Here is a 19,645-nt window from a genome sequence, read left to right as displayed (position 1 = left end):
TCAATTAAAAAACAAAGGAGTTTTGAATACTGTATTGCAAAAAACTCTTCGGGATTTCATGAAACGATGTTTAAAGAATATCTACCTACTTTGGTAACATTCAAATTTTAACTTTTTCACATAGTTTTTGAGGGTTAAAAATGGCCGATTTCGCAATTTTTCAATTTTTAATCGCTTATATGTCAAAAATTATCATTTTTAGAGAAAAGTCACTAAAGACCTTTTCTGTTTGGAATGATCCAAAAAATCTAAAAAAAAACTTTGTTTCATGCAAAAAAAATAATTTTAGGAAAAAAACAAAAAAAAAACGTTTAAAAAATTTTTGACTACCTTTTGGCCCTGGCAACATGCAAATTTGTTAAAAGGAGTCCTTTTTGAATAAGACTGTGCAAAAAATCCGAATTATAATATTTTTCCTAGCGGATGCGCAGTGGCTTTCTGGACTATTAAGAAATTCCTCTATTGAATAGTATGGTCTTTTAGATAGATAGGCTTTTGTCATTTTACGGAACTTTGGGAAATATGTTACAGATTCAAGTTGTAAAGGGAGATGGTTGTAAAGTTTTTTTGCGGAATATAGTATAGATTTCTTTACTAACTTAGTGGATGGGATCGGTAAATAAATATCAAAAATTGAATTTTTGGTGGAGTAAAGATGATTGGGCCTTGCTGGAAAGACATGAAGGTGTTTACGAATTAAACAAACCGTTTCTAGAATATATAAAGATGGAAGTGTTAAAATTCCGTGATCTCTGAAGTAACTTCTGTAGTGTGTAGATTTTCTGAGGCCAAACAACTATCTTATTTTTTTTGCAATTTGAAAATAACATCAAATTGGGCAGCTGTACTAGAACCCCAAAAAGGAAGACCATATCGAAGATGAGACTCGAACTACGAAAAACCTGTTATTTTAGAAGATGCTAAATCAACGGTACTCATCTGGCTGTTATTAAGATGCTGAGGAGCTCCTTTATAGGATAATGCTACTGTTTTATCTACGTTAAGAGAAAAAAATTAGAGTCAGACCAGGTCTTTATCGTCAGTAGATCCGAAGTTATAGTTTAATGAAGAGATGCAATAGTTGAGTTGCTCCAAGTGATACTGGTACCATCAGCAAAAAGAAAAATTCTCCCATCGATTTTTAAATTAATGATGTCATTTATGAAGACAAGGAACAGAAGAGGACCCAATACTGAACCTTGTGGTACTCCACATACAATTTTTTTGAGACTAGAGTCAATATCATTTGCTCTAACTAGTTGTTTCCTATTATTCAAGTAGGATTGGAACCAATTCAAAGAAATACCTCGAATTCTATAGAAATTTAGTTTTTTAATAACGATATCGTGATTTACACAATCAAAAGCTTTGGCATAGTCACAGAAAACAGTGGTAGTATAACGATTATTGTTTATTGCTTGGTAAACCTCATGTAGTATAGAAAACATTGCATCAGTGGTACATTTATTAGTTAAAAGGCCGAACTGATTTTGATAAAATGTTGTTATCAACGACAAAGGACATAAGTCGAGTTTTAATGAGTCTCTCAATAATTTTGGAATGTACCGGTAGTAAGGCAATATGTCTATAATTGCAGGTATTAGATTTTTCACCACCCTTATTAAGAGGAATAATAATGGCTGTCTTTAGGCACCCTGGAAATTTACCTTTTTCGAAGGAATCATTAATTAGTGAGACACATTTTCTGTGAAATTAGAGAAATTTTTTATAGATAGTCATCAGTACTACATGGTGATTTGCTTTTGATACTATTGATTGTTTGGATCTGTTTAGAGTTATCGACTGGTCTTAAAAATAATGAATTCGAGACCTTTCTTGAAATCTTGTTGCGGCAAAATAGTTGACGTTATATTTTAACACACATGAACGAAGTAATCGTTTAGACTTTCAGGATGTGGAAGGGAAAATGATTGAGCTCTGTGAGTTTTATTTAGAAGACCGTTTATTATAGACCTAGTTTCTTTTGCAACACCTTTTGAGCTTTCCAGACGATTTTGATAATAGGCTTTTTTAGCTGATTTGATAAGTTTTAGATATGTTTTCCTGTACTTTGTAATATATTCAGTGACAGAAACGTTGGTAGTATATTTCTTGATGAATAGTAGTGAACGCATATTCCTGGCTAATATGCGGAATTGTGAAAACCTATGAATTATTCATGACCTGTCTGTCTCAGAGATATTGTAAACATAACTCCTCCATCTTTGGACCAGATATATTGACAAATGGGGTATCAAATGAAAGCCTATAACTCAAGGATGGTAATAATGGTGAGAAATTTGAGCTAGGACCTAGGTTTTAGAGTTCATATCACTTCATATCAATTGGTACCTACCCGCCGAGCCTATCTCGCTTTCCTCTTTTTGTAGTTCCTTCTCCTATTGGAGGCTGCAACTGTACCACTCTCATAGGTTTCCCAGCCAGGAAATTCTTCGTCTTCCTATGAATCATTTACCCTTAATTTTACCTTGCATTATGAGCCATAATATCTCGTATTTTGTATCTCTCTAGTAATGTGATCTAAATATTCGAGCTTTCTTGTTTTAATGTTCTTTATCCTTTTGTATCATCGCAATCCTTTTTTAGCCATTTTAATACTTCTGCATTTGTAATTCGTTTGATCCATGGTGTTTTCAAATTCCTTAATTAGCACTACATCTCAAATGATTCCAACTTCTTTATATTATCTACTTTCATTTAAAAGCTTTCCATTGCCCAAAAGCAAACAGTTGAAGCCATCCTCTGACAACTGTATATAAAAATTAGAACTTCTTTTATTACGTAATACTCAAAGTACTATTTTTTGCGTAAGTACTTCCCTTTATAGTTATAAAGAAACAATTCGAACCATACACCTGTATTTTTTATTGGTCTATTTTTACTAAAATATTTCTTAATAGCTGGTAGTTAAAAACATTATATTGCTTTGAGTCTACAAGTTAGAAGGCGATGAAATAGGATCATTATTTTCCTCTTTCATTAACATGACTATAAATTGCTGGTTCTTTTTAAAATACTTCTTTCGTTTTCGGATAAACACCTTACGCTCTATACGTATACATTCCCAAGTCCAAACTCAGACGATAACTCGTACTCTACACACTCTCACGTCCTCAGTTAGGACATTTTCATAATGCGCTACGTAAAATTACATACTTCGCTTTCACCATACTCTATCGTGCATTTTGACATGTCGAAGTATTCAATTTTAAAACATAAAGTAAATTTTAACATACATTGTAGCTTGCCTAGCACCTCTGTGGATTATTATCGTCTCAGTGTCCCTATCTCCCTTTTAATGAATGTATATATGTGTATATCAATGGGATCGTTGTTTTTTTGTAAACATTCTGTTAGTTATTAATAGTTACAAAACTGATTTAACAAACTATTACCTATTTAATATCGTTGAATATTATAACTTACCAACATATTTAGAGAAAAATTTTGTAAAAAACTTTGGGTCTCCAATGAATATTTTTGTGTATGTTTAGCAAACAACAAACTTGACTTTTAAACTCTCTCGTGCATGCGTTGAACTACAAAATGCTCTCACCGCCATGCCATAACCTCATCTTTTGTGGAGTGTGTTATTAATGACAAAATCGATATACACGGGAAGTGCAAATTGTTGAGTTTAAAGTTGAGTGCAGAAGATAATAGAGTTTCAAGAGATAATTCCGAAGTTTAACCAAGGGGGTCACTTAGGAAACTTTTGCATCAAAAACTGCTGACAGCGTAAACAACATTGTGGATGCGATGTATGGTCCAGGTAAAGTAAACATTTATCATTATCTTAATCAATATTGTTTTTCAATACATAAAAAGTTATTTTCATTTTAATTACATCATCTTCATAATTTTTTTATTTAAATTAACTTGTCCCAGTAAATACAGTGGGTGATCATATTATTAGAGCCACCTCAGAAAATTTTACTTTTGTTTAATAATGGTATGTAAGTTTTTTCTTTATACGGTCCACGTTGCCTTTGAAACTTTAGAAATGTATGCTATGTTTCTGTTGGAGTGATTAGTATTGAATATTAAAGTTTTTATTTCTGAAATGAATTTCGACTTGAATTGAGTCGAAATTCATTTCGCTTATTCCCCGTTAGAGGGCGTTCTATCCATACTGCGATATAAATTATTTTAATTTATATCGACAATCTACGGTCGGAATGGTGGAAATCTGTTTTCCTTAGAGCCTCCTTGACAACAGGTAGACCTAGAAATAGTACTATCGGGGGATGGAGGAAGACAGATTTTAATCAAAACGAAACCGTAGATTTTCTTATTTTTACTTTATCGTACTACATACGCAGTATGAGTATAATAGATAAAGTTATAGGATCGTGCAAAAAAAAATTTTTCAGATTTCACTTTTTTTCGACGATTTGAGTCCCCCTGAGTCTAAAAAGCAAATAAAAAAAACATGTCGGAAGTATGTACTGATGTGATCTTGATTTTTGATATGAGATAATATTCTTATATGTCACTTAATTTAATCAATGTATTAATACTAATCTAATTAATTAACCAGATCACCTATCAATGTGTTTTCAATCTCAGGGCGAATTATAAATTAATTACTTACTTTCGTGGCTTCTAAATATTTCTTAATGGTTCCTAATCGGGATAGAAAAGAAAAGAGTAAAAAAAATACACATATGGGTTACAATTATAATCAAAATATTTTTTATTTTATTTAAAAGGCAATCAATGCTTAATATTTGCTATTTCTTATTATTCTTAAACATAACATTTACAAATGGGAATCTTATTTCCTTTTGGTTTTCAATTGAAAGTTTTTATTAACATTTAACTATTAGGAGTTATTAGGAACAACTCTATTCAAGTTTGATGAAGCTTTTCTGATATAATTGATTATGTTATTCAATTTTTTATGTGGAATTTAATACGAAAAACCCATACATTCATGTCCAAACAAATGAGACTGACCTTTTCCTGGTGAACTGAAAATGTCCTCACACAAAACCCGTTCCTGCTATCCTTGGCTGCGATCAAACCTCGTCCTGGCTTCCAGTAATGTACTCCTTTGAAAAACTAGCTCGAATAGCTCTCGTTCCTGCTTCGGTCGTGATGCTGTGTTCTACCTTTTTCGAAACTGCTATCAGCTACCGGGACACTCTTGGCTCAAGGAGGTTCTTTTACTCTCGACCTGGCCTACTTCTCGTTCCACGATAGATACTCCACACTCACGGAACTACCGGCTTTCTCACTCTCCGTACACTACCGTCTACTACTCGACTTCACTTCTCCACAGCTCAAAACATTCTGATCTCACTTTGTCATCCATTCCCCTACTTTCTAAATATCCCTTCCAGATTCACAAACCAATCTTCCACCACCAACTCTCATTCGTAATATTCCTCAAAACCAATTTTTAATCTTTCTAAATATGCTTAATGGATTTCAAAAGAAAATATTTAATTCCCATTCTAAAATACTTTCTAACTATTTACAAATTTTAATGACCTATTCTCTCTTTCAAATGAGTCTTATTTAGCATAGGCTAATGATCGAAACCTTCCGCGAAAAACGATAATGAACTATCATCTATTTCACTGAGTTTTATTTAGCATAGGCTAATGATCGACCTTCCGAGAAGAACGATAATGGTACGCGTCATTCACTTTGTTTATCTAAGCACATTGTTCCGAGTTTCGTACGCTTATTCTAATCACTTCTTAAAATTAAATATAACAATTTGTTGTATACAGGTTGTTTTAAATTTATATGCCCGTGGTTGAGAAAATTGAAAATATTTTATATTAAATTGAATTTTGTTTATAATTATCAAAATTTAATTTTCATATCAAATAGAAATATAACAAATCCCCGCCTTGTATTCGATAAAATTTATCTGCATTTTTAAATAAATTTTCTCGAGGCAAAACCAACTCCCTGTATATTTCCTTACTTTAATCTACGTCTTATACCCCTTCTTCTTGTATTACTCTAATTAGTCCCACCTGTAGAGTAATTGTTTCCTTATTTTCAGTGTCCTCATCCTGTGTTAGAGTGTCGGCTATTATGTTGTCTTTCCCTTTTTCCCATATTAATCTTCTGTCTTTTTCCTCAGATTTTTCACATACTTTTACCGTGTATTCTGCATCCACGTTTTCATATGCCTCCTCTTCAAATGCCACTGTTTCGATCATATCTTTTTCGCTTTCATTTTTTTGCTTTATTTCTTCTTCTCCTGAGCTCGTCTCTTCTTTTGAGGAATCCCAGGTTTCCTTTGTTTCTGATACTCTCAAATTTTCTTCTTCTGGGCTCAACTCTTCTTTTGAGGAGCCACAGGTTTCATTTTCTTTTGTCTTTTTCTGACTTTTTCTCCCTTTTCTTCTTTGTCCTTGCTTCGTTGCCAAATTCATTTCCACTGTTTGTTCTTTACCTGATTCGTCCGTATTTTTTTTAAAATCTATCACTACATGTTTTTCTGCCAATTCGTCAACTCCTACTATCATGTCATGTGACATGTTTGGCATTATTACACATTGTAGTGCATACATCTTCTTACCCAGTCGTACCATTACTCGTATGCCTTCATTTATAGTTGCCAATGTCCGTTTGTTTGCGCCCACTAAATTTACCCTAGGTATTTTGTAAATTAAATTTGTTAAGTTAACTTCTTCTATTAGTTTTCTGTTGACCAATGTTATTTCAGATCCAGTGTCTATCATAATTTTAATTGGTTTCTCGTTGATAAATCCATCCACAAATTTTAAATTAACTCCATTTTTCTTTTCGTTGTTTCTTGCCAATTTAATAAACTCCTTGGGGTTACAAAAAATTCCTGTTTGATTTTTGGTTTTTAGTGAGCGCCGTCGTGAAAAAACGCCGGTTGCTCATCGTTGTTTATATTTTCGTCATAATGTCTCTCTCCGTCATATTCATCTGTCTGGGTATTATTTACTTCTCTTCTATTTTCTCTTGGTCTGTCGGATCTGTTTCGGTTTTCTCGATATCCCTGTTCATTTTGTCTACCATTATTTCTGTTTTCTTGATTTGAGCGTGTGGTGTTTCTATTCTGGTATTCTCGATTTCTGTCCTCATTCCATTGCCTATTTCTTTGTTCATAATTTCCTCTTCCGTTGTCTCTATTTTCGTTTTCCCTTCTGGGATTAAAATCTCGTCTTGTATCGTCCCTCCTATTTTCATTTCTATCTCTGTACTCCTGTGTTTCTCGGGGCCTGTAATCTTCTCGCGACCTTCTTGATTTTCATTCTCTTAAACGCAATTCTCTTATTTGTAGGAATTGGCATAAACTATCTATGTCTTTGTAGTTTTGCAATGTGATATGGTCTTCCAGCGTTTCTTCGAAATGTCTTGCAATCAGTTCGACTAATTGTTCCGATGAGTAATTATATTGTAAATGTTTTGCGTGATAGTAAATTTGTAATGCGTATGTCCTTTCTGATATACCCATCCTATCATTGTATTTCCCATTTTGCAATTCCTTGTTAATTTCCAATTGTTGGACTTTTCCCCAGAAATAATTCAAAAATTTTTGTTCAAATTCTTGCCAACTGTCAAATTCTTCTTCTTTGCAATCGAACCATAGGCTTGCTTCATTTTTGAGATGGTTTCTGATAGTTTCTTTTGCTGTTTCGAAATTTCCGATGTGCTGTATTTTCTTTTTCAGGCTATTTATGAACGGCACTGGGTGTAATCTTCTTACATCCCCGCCAAACCTTATCTTCACGTCATCTGTGCTATGTATAACCATTTCTCTTCTTTCTCCTCCATTTTGTTGAATATTGATTTCCGCAATCTTTCTTTCCATTTCTTCTCTGATTGCTTGAATAGCGTTTTCAAACTTGTTTTCCAAATTTTCTATTTCCTTTTTCTGGCAGTTCGTTATCTCCTTTATTTTATTTTGAATTTTCATTTCTTGTTCTTTCATCTCGTTTTTCATTGTTGTCAAACATCCTTTTATTTCCTTTTCATACTTTCCTATGCGTTCCTCCATTTTCTTGTTGTTCTCTTCTATTGCTTGTTTTGTTTCCTTCTGATTTTCTTGCATTATTCTTTTTGTTTCATCTATTGCTTGTTTTGTTTCTCTTTGATTGTCATCCAGTTTTTGTTGTGTTTCATCCATTTTTTGTGACTGGAGTTGCATCAGTTGTAATAGTTTATCTATTCCTGATAATTCTTGCTGTTCTGATGCCATGATTGTCGTGTCTAAAATATCTTCTTGGTCTGAATATTCTTTTTGTTTTTTGTTGTCCTTGCTTTGGCTTCTTGTCACAGACATTTGTTTTCAAGAAGTACTATCCCCGCTAAATGTGAAATTTTACTAGTATGTTACCAAAACGACTTTTTCTCACCCAAATATTATAAATTGTCAATAAATATCAAATGTAAATATCGTAAAAATAAAATATTAAATCAGTTATGTAAAATTTGTACCTAAAGAGATCTAAAATTTTATGTTATCAAATGTAAGTATCTCACTTTTTACCACAGGCATATAAATTTTCAAATACCGGCTTTACTCTTTCTATCCTTCAAATTTGCCACTAGAAATACTTTACAATGCCCCACGTTGGGCGCCAGTTGATGTGATCTTGATTTTTGATATGAGATAATATTCTTATATGTCACTTAATTTAATCAATGTATTAATACTAATCTAATTAATTAACCAGATCACCTATCAATATGTTTTCAATCTCAGGGCGAATTATAAATTAATTACTTACTTTCGTGGCTTCTAAATATTTCTTTATGGTTCCTAATCGGGATAGAAAAGAAAAGAGTAAAAAAAATACACATATTGGTTACAATTATAATCAAAATATTTTTATTTTATTTAAAAGGCAATCAATATATATTCATCATATTGGCATCAAAAGGCATCAATATCAATAATATTTGCTATTTCTTATTATTCTTAAACATAACATTTACAAATGGGAATCTTATTTCCTTTTGGTTTTCAATTGAAAGTTTTTATTAACATTTAACTATTAGGAGTTATTAGGAACAACTCTATTCAAGTTTGATGAAGCTTTTCTGATATAATTGATTATGTTATTCAATTTTTTATGTGGAATTTAATACGAAAAACCCATACATTCATGTCCAAACAAATGAGACTGACCTTTTCCTGGTGAACTGAAAATGTCCTCACACAAAACCCGTTCCTGCTATCCTTGGCTGCGATCAAACCTCGTCCTGGCTTCCAGTAATGTACTCCTTTGAAAAACTAGCTCGAATAGCTCTCGTTCCTGCTTCGGTCGTGATGCTGTGTTCTACCTTTTTCGAAACTGCTATCAGCTACCGGGACACTCTTGGCTCAAGGAGGTTCTTTTACTCTCGACCTGGCCTACTTCTCGTTCCACGATAGATACTCCACACTCACGGAACTACCGGCTTTCTCACTCTCCGTACACTACCGTCTACTACTCGACTTCACTTCTCCACAGCTCAAAACATTCTGATCTCACTTTGTCATCCATTCCCCTACTTTCTAAATATCCCTTCCAGATTCACAAACCAATCTTCCACCACCAACTCTCATTCGTAATATTCCTCAAAACCAATTTTTAATCTTTCTAAATATGCTTAATGGATTTCAAAAGAAAATATTTAATTCCCATTCTAAAATACTTTCTAACTATTTACAAATTTTAATGACCTATTCTCTCTTTCAAATGAGTCTTATTTAGCATAGGCTAATGATCGAAACCTTCCGCGAAAAACGATAATGAACTATCATCTATTTCACTGAGTTTTATTTAGCATAGGCTAATGATCGACCTTCCGAGAAGAACGATAATGGTACGCGTCATTCACTTTGTTTATCTAAGCACATTGTTCCGAGTTTCGTACGCTTATTCTAATCACTTCTTAAAATTAAATATAACAATTTGTTGTATACAGGTTGTTTTAAATTTATATGCCCGTGGTTGAGAAAATTGAAAATATTTTATATTAAATTGAATTTTGTTTATAATTATCAAAATTTAATTTTCATATCAAATAGAAATATAACAGTACGTACGTATGTACGTACGTACGTATGTACGTACGTATGTCGCCACCGCCCAGCAAAAACTACTGGACCGATTTCGATGAAATTCGGTATGAGTAAGTTTAAAAGAATTTTGTCGAGAAACTAAGCTTTTGAAAAAAACCTCTCAAAGGGGGGCCGAAATAGGGGGGTTATTTGGGGCCCATTTTTGCAAATTTTGACCAAAACGAATGAAATTTAACTTAAAGTTAGCTCATCGACAGGTAAATAGAAATACGGAATTTGACGTTTCCAAATCCAAAATGGCGGCCAGCATGGCCGACCGCCCACCCGATATATTTCCCTACCAATCTAAAAACTTGTTTAAGATAAATTTAATTTGAAAAAACATTTATATAGCCTAAAGATGGGGCTATAACAAGAATATTATCGTTTTTCAGAAAAAGTTATGGGTTGCCTATATTTAAGGGGTCAAAATTTGACATAAGTTTGAACTAGATTTTCTCAAAAATAACTCCAAGGAATTTGTTTATTTTTTGATACGTTTTTGATATCCTATCGATAAACTGAATAACATTAGTCAGATTCCTTAACTCCTCATAGGAGGGGAGTTATGAATTTTTTATAAAAAAATATTTGAGTGCCCGTAACTTCCTCTTTAATAGAAACTAAAATTTGAAATGTGGTAGACATATATAGTACTTTATTATCTATTAGCACAATAAATTTTACCCACAATATGGCTTCCGGTTGAACCGGAAATGAAAAAAAATCTTAATTTTTTAGATACGCCCTGTATATTTTTACATACTTTGAAAGAATGTAAAATTACCTTTCCAATGACATAAAACTCGTTGCTGTAGCTCAAGAACTCAAAAAGTTACAGAAAATTGAAATTTTGCTAGAATCTTGTATGTGTCCCCTCTCACGCGATCATAGCAGAGCATTATTATAGGGCAGTCAATGAGGGTATTTGGCTCCGAATTCCATCCTACTACATCGATGTCCTTGATATTTTCACAGTAAGTAGGGAATAGCTCAAGAAACAAAATCTACCCTATATACTATGGCGCTTTTTGTCTTGGGGCAATTCCCACCCCTTCAGGGGGGTGGAAAATTTGTTGGTCAAAATAAGCATGGAAGTGGCTAGAGAACCTATTTTTAAGCAAAAACTGATCTATACTTTTTTTTGAGAACTCAATACTTTTTGAGTTATGCGTAGTTGAAAATTGGCCATTTTCATTAAAAAATGACACGTTTTAGGACGGTTTTTTGTGAATACCTTAAAAACTATGCATCAAACTAAAAACACTATATAAAATTTTTTTAAGATTATAAATAAAAAAGAGATTCGTTCCTTCGTAAATTTTCTATTTCTAATACAAAAAGAGATATGGTAGGTAAAAAAGTTTGTTTTTTTTTGGTGCGCGCTCAAATCAGTGTATTCAACTTGAAATAACAGAGAATCGGTCGATTTTAGGTGTATAATTCTACCAATACCTTTTATTGTGCTTGAAAAGTCCTTTCAAATAAGCGCTATTAAATGTCTATTACATTCAAACTAAGCGAGATATGCTGCAAAAAATTGATGACTAACGAATTTTAAGAACAAAATTGAGAAGTATATTTAACCCCTCTTCCATAAGAATTTAAATGCATCGTTTTCCTTCTACAATACATTTTACTACAGTGTTATTTGATGCATGCTCAAAGTGCTCATGCTTTTGTAGTGTTTGAAAAGGCCTTTAAAACGAGCACCGTTAAATGTCGGTTACATTCAAACTAAGCGAGATATGGTGCAAAAAAAGATATGACTAATGTACTTTAAGGAAAAATGAGAAGTACATACATTTAACCCCTCATTCACCAGAATTTAAATGCATTGTTTTTCTTTTGCAATACCTCTTAATATAGTGTTATTTCTACTTTCAAAAAGATGGACGGGTGAAAAAAATAAGATCAAATTATAGAGCGCTTTTTTAAATTTTCTTAAAATTCTTTCTTTTGTTCCATGCAATTCGAAAATAAAAATGTTCTATCCCCGAGAAGTGGTGGGAACCGCCCCCATGATGAAAGCGCCATAGTATATAGTATATAGGATAGACTTTGAATTAGGAGATTGGGCTTTGGGCTACTCCCAAAATTTCATTACAATCCATGCAGTAAAATGCAAATATTGTAAACTATTAATTTCTCTATGAAAAATGAACTAATTTGAAATGAAAGTATGACTAATATTCTATTGATTTATGCAATAATCTATAGTGTGTCCCCGAACATTTTCTCAAATGCAGGAATTAATGATGCGTAGAACCATAAAATATTTTCAAGTATACAAGGTGTTTCTAAAATATCAAAATAACGAGTAACTTTGTTATTTTTATAGAATGCCAGTATCTAGTACGATAACGATAATAGATCGGTACGATAAAGTTCTCGGGCGGCCCTTCCGTCCAGCGTTTTTTATTTTTTATTTCTGCTGTTTTCCTTGGTGAGATATCTTTAGATTTCCCATGATGTTCTGGTACCGTTAGTGTAATAAACGCGCAATTTTTACTAAATTCACAAAAAATAGTATAGGCCTGTCAGAATATCATTAGAGAGCAATGGAAACTTATTATAACTCTAAACACCAAGAATACAAAATAATAGGCACACGAGTTGCAAGCTAGGCTGAGCAGCACTGATGAACAATGGCATCTGAGTCACGCATTGCCACGCATGCGTGTTGCCACTATTGTCAGACTATTTATTGCACTTTCATAAAATGTAACAAGACAACCAAATGGAAACAAATGCATTAATATATGATACAGCTCAATTATATACCCTTCCTCTAAAACATTGAATTTTACTAGGTGGCTCTAATAAACTGATCACCCACTGTATTTATTTCGTCTAGAACCAATCCCTTGACGCAAAAGACGAAGTAATATATTATTAATATTCTAGAATATTAGAGATGTACCGAAAAATCCTGAAATCATATGCTACAGTTTATTAACAAAACATTCATAACATAATTGTCTAGATCAACGGACAATAAGAAAATAGTAATTTAGAGGTATTTTTCAAAAAAAAACCAATGAAAAAAATGAACTTTATTTGAAATTTTTTTTTGTCATACAAAAGAACCATTCTTTACAATTACTTCTTAAAGATAATTTCTTTCAAATGTTAACCGTGACTGCGGTTAAGATGGTCCATTCTGAAGTTCCATTTCTCGATGACGCGTTTCAGCATTTCGAATGGTATTTGACCATTCTTCTTCTTCGTGTACCATGTCCTTTCAGAACGTTGGTTACCATCATAGCTATCTTAATAATTGTATTCACTGCCACTCTAAATATCATGCTTGTATCAACACCATACCAATCTCGCAAGTTCTTCAACCATGAGGTTCTTCTTCGTCCTGGACTGCGTTTGCCTGCTATTTTTCCTTGCATGATATTTTGTAGCAACCTATATTTGGGATCTCTCATTAAATGTTCGAAATGCTCCAGCTTTCTCTGATTGATGCTTTTTATGATCTCAGTAGTCTTGCTGAGACGTTCTAGTATTGTGGAGTTTCGAATCTTCTCCACCCAGGAAACTTTTAAGATTCTCCTATAGCACCACATTTCGAAAGCCTCAAGGCGATTTAGATCGATTTTATTCACAGTCCAGGACTCAACACCATAAAGTAAGACCGAGAACACGTAGCAGCGAAGTAGGCGGACCCTCAATGCCAATTTTAGGTCTCTGTTACATAACACCTTGGAAATCCCTCTAAAAGCGGCTCTAGCCTGCTCTATCCTAGATCTAATTTCGCCGTGAGTTTCTGCGTTACAATTTAATTGCTGTCCAAGGTAAACGATTTTATCAACTTGCTCAAGTTTGGTATTATTTACATATATAGACGGTTTTATATGCTGTTGTTTACTTATTACGAGTATTTTGGTTTTCCATATGTTCAGATCCAGACCTGCCTCCCTACAACTCTCAACGACACTATCAAGTAGTGTTTGCAGATCTTCTTGACTAGAAGCTAGGAGTACTGTATCGTCCGCATATCGCAAATTATTGATGACTTCACCGTTCACTAGTATTCCTTCTTGTTTTTTAGAAAGTGCTTTTCTGAATATTCTTTCGGAGTAAACGTTGAAAAGCAGGGGTGACAAGAGGCATTCCTGCCTTACTCCTCTTTTAATATTAAGAGCCTGTCATTCCACACCATCTACTAAAACTGATGTTGTTTGATTCCAATATAAATTTTCAATTATTCGAACATCTCTGCCGTCCAAGCCAATGTCTTTTAGAGCTTCGATCAATATATAGTGCTTAACACGATCAAATGCCTTTTGAAAGTCAATAAAACAACAGTATATGTCTACATATATGTAGACTTTGACCATTGACTCGACTAATATTGGCCTCCAATGACTCAATCGTAGCCGGTTTATTCATGTAGACGTTGGACTTTAGGTAGCCCCAAAGGAAAACGTCTAGAGGTGTGATGCCACAGATATAGGCGGCCAATTCATTGGACCGAATCGTGAAATAAATTGCTCACCGAATCGTTTTCGCAGCAAAGCCATGCTTTCACGGGCTGTATATCAATTGGCGTCATATTTTTGGAACCAAATGCCATTGAAACTATGAGATTCAATTTCTGGCACCAAATAGTTCGTTATCATGGCGCGATAACGGTCTTCATTCACAGTAACATTCTGGACAGCCTGTTTTAAAGATATATGGACCAACGATTCCACCAACCCATAAACCACTTCAAAGAGTTGTTTTTCTGAATTTAATGGCAACTCCTGAACCTTTCTGGGTTGCCCATCAACCCAAATACGGGCATTTTGTTTATTCACGTCCCCATTAAGCCAAAAATGGGCCTCGTCGGAAAACAATTTTTTGTTTTTTCGAAAACAATGGATCTTCTCCAAGCTTATCAAGAGCACTTCGGCTGAACGGTGACGGCTCGGAAGGTCGATCGGCCTCAGATCTTGCACTAATTGAATTTTGTAGTCTTTTAAACTAAGATCTTTACCGTTGATTGATATATTGATATTAGGCCAGGGTAATAAGACAAAAATATGCCCTGTTCGTGACACTTCAGCAGCCAGGGTACTGAAGCGATTTTTCGACAAGTAATACCTATAGGAACAAATTGTAACTATTTCCTGCGTAGGATCTGGCGGCCATTTTTATTTATAAACAATTAACTGTCAAAAAATGACATTTTTCCCTTTTTTTTTCAAATCAATGGAAAAGAGTGAAACTTATGAGTTTTTTAGTACAAATGTCTTTGAGATTATGGAAAACGCTTTAAAATGACATATTACAAAGTTTGATATACTCATTTATTGTTAATATAATTGTTAAAAAAGTTCGGAATTGCAAAAAAAAATTATTTTCGCAATAACTGTTGCAAAAATTAGTGTACAGGTTTGAAATTTTTGTCAAATGGGGGTTCCTTGGTGCTTAATATGTGATAAAAATTTCAAAGCGATTCATTTCACTGTTTAAATTTTATTCGAATTGTTTATTTCAGAGAGCATTTTTTTGCAATAACATAAGTCAGAAAAAATGACGTAAGAACCATTCCACAGGTGTCAAATGGAAGAGCATGAGCTATATTTTCAACTTGGTTTAAAAAAAGCGAATAAAAAATGCATTTATTAGTAATAAATAATAATGCAAAAGTATCGTAAATCTTTCCTTATAAACTTTTTTTATAACTTTTTCCAAAAAAATTAACTTTTTTACCCTGTTTTAAGTGCACAACTACCAAGTAATGTTGTTTATATCATAATTGATAAAAAATTGTAGTAAATATATGTAATTTCTTATATAACAAAATAAAAAGTTTATAAGGAAAGATTTATGATACTTTTGCATAATTATTTATTACTAATAAATACATTTTTTATTCTTTTTTTAAACTAAGTTGAAAATATAGCAAATGCTCTTTCACTTGACACCTCTGGAATGGTTCTAACGTCATTTTTTTCTGACTTATGTTATTGCAAAAAAATTCTCTCTGGGATAAACAATTTGAATAAAATGTAAACAATTGAATGAATCGCTTTGAAATTTTTATCACATATTGAGCACCAAAGAACCCTTATACGACAAAAATTTCAAAGCTGTACACTAATTTTTACAATAGATATTGCGAAATAAATTTTTTTTGCAATTTCGACCTTTTTTCGCAGTTATATTAACAATAAATGAGCATATCAAACTTTGTAATACGTCATTTTAAAGCTTTTTCCATAATCTCAAAGATATTTGTACTAAGAAGACCATAAATTTCAATGTTTTTCATTGATTTGAAAAAAAAATGTCATTTTTTGACACTTAATTGTTTATAAATAAAAATGGCCGCCAGATCCTACGCAGGAAATAGTTACAATTTGCTCTTATAGGTATTACCTGTCGAAAAAACGCTTCGGTACCCTGGCTGCTCGAGTGTCATGGGAAAAACCTTATTACCCTGGACTATATACCCATATTAATATTTCAATCAACGTCCTCATTAAACGCCTATTTTTGTAATACAGTTGAATAATTTCTAGACGTTGTGTCGAGCTAAGTCTTTCCAGGATGAAATGTCAAACAATACGGAATAAAAACGCAACTTATCAGGTGATAAGATTCATGCACGATCTCCCATCACATCCCCACCAAAAAAGTACCTCTAAATAAATCACCCTTTATGTTTATTGTTTCAATCTTTATACATTTTATCTTCAAAATTGCAACAAATATTATAGATAAAATCGTGTACTCCGTCTCCTTATAACTTATATTAGTTTTATTAATTATGTTAATTTTGTTACAATAGTTAGATTTTATACAGAGAGGAACAAAATTATGGAATAAATTAATTTTCTCTAAAATGGCCGATTTTGGAGAAAAATCCCGAAACAGGTAGATTTTTATTTTCAAATTAAAATTTTTTGGCATATATTTCCTACTAGTGACGTCATCCATCTGAGCGTGATGACCCCATCGATGATTTTTTTTAAATGGGAATAGGGAACGTGTGGTAGCTCATTTGAAACGCTGTTCAATTCACTATTCAGTATAACAAATATTAACGTCATTATTTATACAGAGTGTCAAAAAAAATTTCTTTTGAATTAAATTAATTGACGCAAAAAGAAAAATGTATGTAATCTATTTAACTCAAAATACCTTGTACTGCTGTCGGAAAATAGAAAAAAAAATGTTTATTTCACAAATAAACATTTATTTTCGCTTAAATTAAATCTCAAACAGCCTTCAACCTGCCCCTTGGCAGTTTGAACATTTATTGTAAGCAAAAAGTAATGTTTAATTGCCAAATAAACATTTTTCTCTATTTTCTGACAGCAACATAATGTATTTTGAGTTAGTAAATTACATACGTTCTTCTTTTTGCGTCAATTAATTTATTACAAAAAACATTTTTATGACCACCCTGTATAAACAATGATGTTAATGTTTATATTACCGAATAGAGAATTGAACACCCTTTCAAATGGGCGACCACGCGACCCCTTATCCCCATTAAATGGGGATAGGGATTTAAAAAAATCATCGATTACGTCATCACGCCCAGATGGATGACACCAATACTATAAAATGTATACCAAAAAACTGTAATTTAAAATTAAAAATCGACATGTTTCGGGATTTGTTTCCAAAATCGATCATTTTTGTTGAAAATGAATTTATTCCCTAATTTTGTCTCTCTCTGTATATTTCGGGTGGACCAAAATTCAGTTAACCGTTTTGCATATTAATAAAAGCAAAAATAACTGAAGTAAAAAAAAAACGTTTATTGTTTATTGTAAATAAGCAGGTACAAAGAAGTGAATGCTTTACATTTTATGTTCAAAATGTAAACCACCTTCATCAATATATTTTTGGCAACACTTATACACAGTGAATCAAGTCTTTCTACAGACTTCCAAGTTGGCATGGAGAACTTCAAATTGGCAAACATTTCATCTTCAAGTACTCCCCACAAGGCAAAATCACAGGGCGTCAAATCTTTCGAACGCGCGGGGCATTCAATTGTGTTTTTTTCTCCCTATTCAATCAAAAGCAAATCATCTTATCAAAAGCAAATCATCTTGTAATACTGATGGACTATCCAGAAAAATCTTCTCAAATCTCACAGATAATGTGTTAGAACTCCTCGTTTCACTAATTAATGATTCCTTTGAAAATGGTAAATTTCCAGAGTGCCTAAAGACAGCCATTATTATTCCTCTTCATAAAGGTGGCGAAAAATCTAATGCCTGCAACTATAGACCTATTGCCCTACTACCGGTACTCTCCAAAATTATTGAGAGGCTCATAAAAACCCGACTTATATTCTTTCTCTTTGATAACAATATTTTATCACAAAATCAGTTCGGCGTCTTAAATAATAAATGTACAACTGATGCCATGTTTTCTGTACTTCACGAGGTTTACTAAGCACTAAACAATAATCTTTATACTACCACTGTTTTCTGTGACTATGCCAAAGCTTTTGATTGTGTAAATCACGACATTTTGATTAAAAAACTAAATTTCTATGGAATTCGAGGTATTTCTTTGAATTGGTTCAAATCTTACTTAGATAATAGGAAACAACTGGTTAGAGCAAATTATACTGACTCTAGTCTCAAAAACATTATATGTGGAGTACCACAAGGTTCAGTATTGGGTCCTCTATTTTCCTTATCTTTATAAATGACATCACTAATTTAAAAATCGATGGAAAAATTTTTCTTTTTGCTGATGATACGAGCATTACTTGGAGCAACTCAACTAATGCAACTCTTCATGCAACTATAACATCTGATCTTCTTACGATAAAAACCTGGTCTGACTCTAATTTACTCTCCTTTAACGTGGATAAAATGGTAGAATTATCATATAAAGGTGCTCTTCAACCCCTGCTTGTGAATAGCAGGCAGATCTCTACCGTTGATTCTGTAAAATTTCTTGGTATTCTTTTAGACAGCAACTTTAAATGGTCCCTTCATATCGATTTGTTAAGTAAGAAACTCGCCTCAGCCTGTTATGCTATAAGATCTGTTTCGAAGGAACTCAATTTAGCATCTTCTAAAATAGTTCGAGTCTCATCTTCGATATGGTCTTTCTTTTTGGGGGTCTAGTACAGCTGCCCAATTTGATGTTATTTTCAAATTACAAAAAAGAGCAATAAGATACCTGTTTGGCCTCGGAAGAACAACCCATTGCAGAAGTTATTTTAAAGATCACGAAATTTTAACCCTTCCATCTTTGTATATTTTAGAAACTGTTTGCTTAATTCGTAAACACATGCATGTCTTTCCAGCAAGGCCTCATCATGACTACTCCACCAGAAATTCAACTTTTGATGTCTATTTACCGATCCCGTCTTCTGAGCTAGTAAAGAAATCTATACTATATTCAGCAAAAAAACTATACAACCATCTCCCTTTACAACTTTAATATGCAACATCCTTTCTCAAGTTCCGTAAAATGACAAAAGCTCATTTATCTAAAAGACCCTATTATTCAGTAGAAGAGTTTCTTAATGACTAAGAAATCACAGTAATGTACAAGTAACTAAAGTGTATTTATCTATATTTGGGTGACACGTACAGC

At 32.9% G+C, this 19,645-nt stretch overlaps 1 protein-coding gene across 4 annotated transcripts in view; it reads left to right on the top strand.

Moving 5' to 3' along the window:
- The window catches only part of LOC114334209 (band 7 protein AGAP004871), a 688,330-nt gene that overhangs the window by 136,845 nt on the left and 531,840 nt on the right, over positions 1-19,645 (top strand). Inside the window, exon 1 of one of the 4 annotated variants that reach the window (XM_050661395.1) lies at positions 3,558-3,793. The exons of the other annotated variants lie outside the window; for them this stretch is intronic. Coding sequence (XP_050517352.1) covers positions 3,781-3,793 — 13 coding nt within the window. The 5' untranslated portion in view covers positions 3,558-3,780. Of the gene's footprint in view, positions 1-3,557; positions 3,794-19,645 lie in introns of those variants that run through there. 4 annotated transcript variants of the gene reach the window in all.

This window comes from Diabrotica virgifera, chromosome 9, assembly GCF_917563875.1.
Source record: "Diabrotica virgifera virgifera chromosome 9, PGI_DIABVI_V3a".
Lineage (NCBI taxonomy): Eukaryota > Metazoa > Arthropoda > Insecta > Coleoptera > Chrysomelidae > Diabrotica > Diabrotica virgifera.
Note: the sequence above shows the minus strand (reverse complement) of the source record. Positions and strands in the feature narration are given on the sequence as shown.